Here is a 7,024-nt window from a genome sequence, read left to right on the forward strand (position 1 = left end):
TTTTCTTTTACGATCAAAAACAAAAGTTATTTACGAGGAATTCACTATAGCTTTGGAGAGAAATTAATAGGATGGGATATGTTCAATGTTAACTTCGAATTGATTCTGTTAAAAAATCGTTTTGGCATGGAACTTTCAGCTTCAGAAGCTGCTTTTTGTTTTCCATATTCACTATTTTTATGAATCAAGCTCAGTACGTATTTACCAGAATGGCAAATAGCTACTTATCAAACTAAATTCCGTACAATATTTACGCAAGTGTGGTGCGGCTTTCACCAACGTCAATTCAAAACAGTGATCTCAGTTATAGAGCCAGCTTGAGTAGCACATTCAATCAGTTCGAATTTAAAATGCGTGCGATGTGGTTCAAAGTTTTCTGCTTGGTTGTTGTTTTTGGCACCCAAATTTACACAGTCGTCGGTCAACGTAAAACCACTGTAGTGAAAACCGTTGATCCCAACATTGCACGAGATCGAAAAAATGCGAAGTGTGTAGAAGAATGGCACGCAAAGGGTGCCATTGGCGATCCATTCGGGTGCCAGGTGGGACTGAAGAGCTTCGACGTGATGGAACCGGAAACCAAACAGGCCGCCAATTCGCTTCCCACATCTACCTTCGAGGTGCGATTATGGCCAAAAGCGATCGTACCGTACGTTTTTGGAGCAGACTTCAGTGAGTGTTTTTGAAGAATTGCTATTTTAAAATGCTCTCAATCTATTTATTTGCTTCGATAGCTGAGTTGGAGATATTTCTGATAAATCACGCAATATGGCAGTTCAACACACAGACCTGTATCCGATTCGTTCCACGCACCAATGAACCGTACTATGTCACATTGAAGAATGATGCCTCGGGTTGTTGGTCCTACACTGGGCGATATACGAACAATCAATGGAATCGTGTGAATCTGCAGTCACCATGCTTCTCGCAAGGACCAGGAATGGTTGTTCACGAGCTGATGCATTCAGTCGGCTTTCATCACGAGTTTATTCGACCGGATCGGAATGAGTACATCTGGGTCAACGAAAGTGCCACGATTGGTTGGTCCATGGTTTCGAAGAACTTTGAGGTTAAAAAGTCCGAAGAATCAGAAGTTTATGGCACCGAATTCGACTACGGGAGCGTGATGATGTACTCTCGATATGCGGCAGCCGGTGGACCCGATGAAGCTGTGATGGTTAATCTGGTGACCTAATTGACCCTTCACAGCATAATTTCGGTTGATAATAAAGTTTACTTCCATTCTAGAAACCATGGGATCCCGAACAAGACTTTGGTAACAAAACAGGCTTCTCATACAACGACTTAATCCGCATCAACTATATGTACTGTAATGGAACAAAATGGGACATTGCCGTTCGAAAGCCATTTTCCCTTCCAATCCCGCTGGATGATGGGAAGGACCAAGTACCCGAGCGGCCAAGACCGCCAAAGGATTACCCACCCCAATACGCGTCCATTGGAGATTTGCACTACGACGATTGATCCTATGCTTGAACCGTGAGCCATGCCAGCCGCATGGGGATCGCAACATGGGCCGTCGGTGAACCCGGTGGGCTTTGACTGGATCGTAATTAAACCAATAAAATTTTCCACACATGCGAACAGCTCCATTCTGTTCCGAATCGGCCGCAAAAAGTAATCTCATTAATTCCATTGTCTGGTTCGCTTGGGGCGTCGAATAAATCCCATCAGCACCGTGTCTGCTTTCCCGTGCTGGCTTCGTTGAGTTGGAATAAGGAACAGGGGCACGCATTTCTTGCAAGTAGTCCCTTTAATTTGGTTGCGGTTTGCGAATCGAAACACGGTTTTCGCTGAAGCAAGCAGTGGGTTTGGTTTGCCGCAGAGCTCTTACCATTTAGGGTGTTATGGCTGTTGTTCTCCACTATGCAGATAAGAATTCAGAAACTGGTTTAATGCGAGGATGAAGGTTTTGTATGTCTTGAGGTTTTGGGAGAAGTTCTGCTTTCGCGCTTTGTTATGTATGCAATATTGATTAAACAATGTCTTGGGTCTAAGGCTGCAAACGGTAGATTCGGTTCATGATGCAGACAGCTGCTGGCGTAATTATAAAGGTGAGTTTAAAGTCGATGCAAATATCGACTTTATGTTTATCGTGCAATAGAAAATGTAACATAAAATATAAGGTATGCTGGGGGAAGTGAAAAAAAGGGGTAAGTGTAAAAAAAAAAAAAAAAATTGGAATTGTACATACTTTACAATTTTGACCACATCATAACATTATGCAAGAATATACTTTGATGCTCAAACTAATACTATGTTTAAATTTGTATAATACATACACTAACACGGTTAACGCTTGAACTGTAATTTTAGGTTTCGCGAAAAGTTGATTTTTGCATTCATAAAATTAATCCTTTTTTGCACCAATTGTCCCTTTTTCCAGTGAATTTATATCACAGGTGACCATTATAATACAATTAAACTAATCCCATTCAATTGGTAGTGGTTTGTACCAAGAAAGCAAATAATTCAAAGATTTTACACTTACCCCAGGTATCGAACACTGCGGGGGAAGTGGATAACGTTCTAATTATGCAATTTGTTTCTTTCCTCCAGGGTTTATTTTGATAGCTGTGAATCTTAATATTTGTTATCATTGTGATTCCAGTGGTGACTGGACTAATATAAATGAGAAAATGCCTGATTAATCCACCTATCGGTATTGATACCTTTCACATGTTTTACATATGAAAAAAATGTATAAGAAAGTTAAAAAAAAGCACTGATAGGTAAATATATTCTATAATTCACATTAATTTTTATTCATAACAAGTTTCGCCGTTGAATGCTTTTTTTTTGCGAACAAATTGGTTAAGAATAACTGATAACTATGTACATGCTTTGCGCACACACATACATACAAATACGCACATACAGACATCATCTCAATTCGTTAAATTAAGTTGTTTAGTTATAACCCCGTAAGTCCCATTTTTCCTTTAAAAAGTTCATCTTTGGGGCGAACATATAGGATTTAAGTACACTTAGTGTTCGAGAAGGCAAAACCAGCCTTTCCCTAGCTATTACGAGAATTCCTTGAGGATCTATTCTATTAAGGTAATGAAATTATTCCACAAAAGATACTCAGAGCAATTATCGTATTGATTTGAGTTATATGTAACTACTCATCACTATTGAAGGCCAAGGTAACATGGGTTTTCCACTTACCCCATCCCACTAGGCTAAGTGGAAAAACAACTCCTAATTTTAAAATCTATTTCCATAAATTTCAAGCGACCAAAATGGTATAAATTTGCACACAGTTGGTGTAAAAATGACTGTTTTTGATAGCCCATTTTGATTGAACGCATTTAGATCATTTAAACTGGTTTTACACTAATTCAAACATGCACTATCGATTTTTGCTTTTCCACTTCCCCCAGTGTACCTTACACACTTTTTACATTCATTTGTTCATATTCTGAGCATAGCATAGCTTTTTTCCGGAACTGAAAAAACTTGATTAATCCACCATACAGCATTAAGGTCACTCCTAACGGCATCCAGAGGCGGCACACAACTGTCATTTTTGTTAAATTAGCTTTGCTGCGTCGCAGCATGCGTGAAATAATAAAAATGACAGTTGTACGTTGCTTCGAGTGGTGTGCCCCCGAAAACGCGAGCACTTTTAAACTTGGATTCCGTCAGGAGTGACCTTAAATACAACAACTTCAGAAGCGCAACTATTGCCAACCAACGATTCAATGAAATTGAATTGAATCTTACAATCTGCCATATCAAAAATTGGCTTTTGATATGAATTTTGCCGTGAAAACTAGCATTTGACTCAATTTCCTTAATCCTCCTGGTGGCAAAGGTAAAATATTTCTATTCATTTAATATTTGCTTCTATTCCAAAGGTGGTGGCAGCACTTCGAAGAGCACCTGAATGACGATGTGGCAGACAACGGTGGTGGTATGGTAATGAACCTGGGAGCACGCGTGAAATCCATCTCCAGGAATTCCAGGAAGAGCAAAGCCCCTGGAGTTGACCAACTACCAGGAGAGTGTTTGAATAGGGTGGTGAGGCACTGGCTAGAGCGCTGCACTGGGTAATTACCAAGGTTTGGGAGGATTAGGTTCTGCCGCAGGAGTGGATGGAAGGTGTCGTGTGTCCCATCTACAAAAAGGGCGATCACATTGCTGAACGCCGCCTGCAAGGTACGCTTCCAAATTTTATGCCACCGACTATCACCAATCACAAGAGAGTTCGAGAGGCAGTACCACGCGGGATTTATGGGTGAACGCTCTACGACAGACCAGGTATTCGCCTTACGTCAGGTATTGCTGAAATATCGCGACTAAAACGTGCAAACACGTCATCTATTTATCGACTTCAAAGCAGCTAATATAAGGAAACGGATTTCCGGATAAACTGATACGGTTGACTAAGACGACTATGGATCGGGTGATGGACGTAATGCGAGTTTAAGAGGCATTCTCGAGTCCCTTCGAAACGCGCAAAGGGTTACGGTAAGGTGATGGTCTTTCGTATCTGCTATTCAACATCGCTTTGGAGGGAGTAATAGGAAGCGTAGGAATTGACACGAGTGGTACGATTTTCACGAAGTCCGCCAACGACATTGATATTATGGCACGTAGGTCAGCACGTAGAGGAAGCCTACATCAGACTGAAAAGCGAAGCTAAACGGGTTGGACTAGTCATCAGCACGTCGAAGACGTAACAAAAATAAATTAGCAAAAATTTCAATTATAAAAGAAGAATTCAAAATGTTTCACGGAGCAAATACAAAATTTCCACAAATAATTCAATATTAGCAATAAACAAACACAAAATTTTCCACAAAATAAATATTTTTTCCCACAAAAAAATAAAAACTTTCCACGAAAAAATAAAAAAGAGCAATTAAAAATATGAAACTTTCTGAGCATTTGTTCATAGATGACCACTTCTTTAAAAGCGTTTAAAGTTTATGGAAAATGTTATCAATTTTATTGCTTTTTTATATATTCATAATTTTTCATAGCTCTTTATCGATTATTTTATTGAAAATTATGAAAAGAAAATATTTATTGTGTGGAAAATTTTGTAATTGTTTATTGCTAATATTGAATTACTTATGGATATTTTGTATTTTCTTTTGTGGAACATTTTGATTTCTTTTTGGAAAATTCTTCTTCTTTAAAAATTGTTTTTTTTTAAGTAAAAAGTGCTCATTTATTTTTGTTTTGTGGAAAATTTTCAATGGAATTTTTGCGTGATTTGTGGAAATTTTCTATTTATTTATTGCTCATATCTTGATTTCTTTATTGGCAATTTCCTAATTTAAGTACACTATGAAAGCTGAAGCAGTACGCCAGGATTGTTGTTGTTGTTTGTGTATTTACGACACGTTACACCAGAAGGGTGCATTCTTCTCATCTCTTTATCTTGTTCTCTCTTTCTTCTTCTTAATCTTTTCTACTGGTGCCTATTCTGGCGACCGAGTCGGAGCTCTATCCTATGATCCGTGTTGGTCAGGTGACGGACATTTTCTGGTGGTACCAACCGAAGGCTTCCTTTCTGGTTGGAAAACAGCCAGCACTGTGGATGCGCTTTGTGTAATATTGCTTCGGTAAAAGTCCTTCTCCAGGTGAGAATACGGTTGCGGTTGGTGACCTGTGGGACGCCAGTGCCCCCCAGTGCCAGCTGTTGCCGAAACTGCTACACCATTGTTTCCAGATACACCGGCAACAGCTGGCACTGGGGAAAGGCTTTGTGTAGTTCGATCGACCGTTTACAGCTGTTTGGATAGGTTTGTTTGCTGCAGGAACAGCAACAGTTTCTTTGTCGTTTCATCGGCATTACCCAGGACAGCTCTGAGACTAGTTGTGTTGATGTCGTTGTCCCGTCGCTGCTGCTCATACTTTCGACAATGGAGGATAACATGCCGCACGTTGATGATGGTTCCGCAGCACTCGCAAATTGATTCTTCAGTAAGAACGTATGAGTCAGCCTCGTATGGCCAATTCTATGTCGGGTCAACGCACGCTGGTCTGCTGGACTAATCTGATCTTTCCACCTGAGCGTATCGTCCTTAATTTCTCTCAGTTTCACGTCTCGAGAATCGTGCCACTAATGGTTCCAGCACCATCGTATCGGCTGCTTCACCGCTCTCAAAGCGTCTTCGCCAGGAATGGGTACATCTATTGCGGGCTGTCTTCGAGCCTCGTTTGCTAGTCGGTCGGCCTTGGTATTTCCACTAATGCCGGCGTGTCCCGGTATCCAGCAAAATCGGACGAGTTTGATGCACACCAGATTTTCTATCTCCTGTATCCACGGGTGTTTTGATGTCCCGGACTCTAATGCCAACAGCTGCCTGTTCTGTAAGGACCACCATCTCACCACTGATATTCGGGGTCGAAACCGCTCTCTTGATTGCATACGCCTCCGCAGAGAAGACACTGCATGCTTGCGGAAGGCTGAAGGAATCTGCAAGGCCCGTCATGTGGAATGCGGCTCCTACCGCGTCATCAGATTTTGAGCCATCAGTGTAGATCACAGTCGACCTAAGAAATCTTGTCGAGAGCAATTGTTGGACGACTGGTATAGCACTTTCCGGCGGGGCACCGGCTCGAACGCAGTTTTTCACATCCCACACTATCGATGGTCTTCGTGCGTGCCAGACACGATCACTCTGCCTTGCTTGCTGGTCGACAGTGGGAAGTATTTTTTTTTGTGTCTTTATTAAAGAGACTTTCAGCCCGAGGCTGGCTCGTCTCCGAAAGTGGGAAGTACTGTACCCGTATATTCGTAAAGACGGTCTGATGCCCGGCGGATCAACGGAAGGGTGCTGTTGTTGCGACTTTTAGCCATAATTCCGATGGCCGTACGCGCTATCGACTGTGTGGCAAGTAATCCAAATGGAAGAGTGCCGGCTTCAGCCACGATGGAATTAATCGGACTGGTCACAAACGCTCCGGAAGCGTAGCGTACCATATTGTTGTATGCTGGAGCGAGGGTCTGTAGGGTCTCCGGTCCTCCTCGGCTCACTAGTCC

The 7,024-nt window shown here is 41.6% G+C and overlaps 1 protein-coding gene across 1 annotated transcript; it reads left to right on the forward strand.

Moving 5' to 3' along the window:
• Positions 1 to 350: 350 nt before the first annotated feature.
• Positions 351 to 1,599, forward strand: LOC134209416 (nematocyst expressed protein 6-like). The gene is made up of 3 exons (XM_062685407.1): positions 351 to 672; positions 735 to 1,186; positions 1,249 to 1,599. The coding sequence occupies exons 1-3, from the start codon at positions 351 to 353 to the stop codon at positions 1,483 to 1,485; spliced, it is 1,011 nt and encodes a 336-aa protein (XP_062541391.1). The 3' UTR covers positions 1,486 to 1,599.
• The last annotated feature ends 5,425 nt before the right edge of the window (positions 1,600 to 7,024 follow it).

This window comes from Armigeres subalbatus, chromosome 1 (assembly GCF_024139115.2).
Source record: "Armigeres subalbatus isolate Guangzhou_Male chromosome 1, GZ_Asu_2, whole genome shotgun sequence".
In the NCBI taxonomy this organism is placed as follows: domain Eukaryota; kingdom Metazoa; phylum Arthropoda; class Insecta; order Diptera; family Culicidae; genus Armigeres; species Armigeres subalbatus.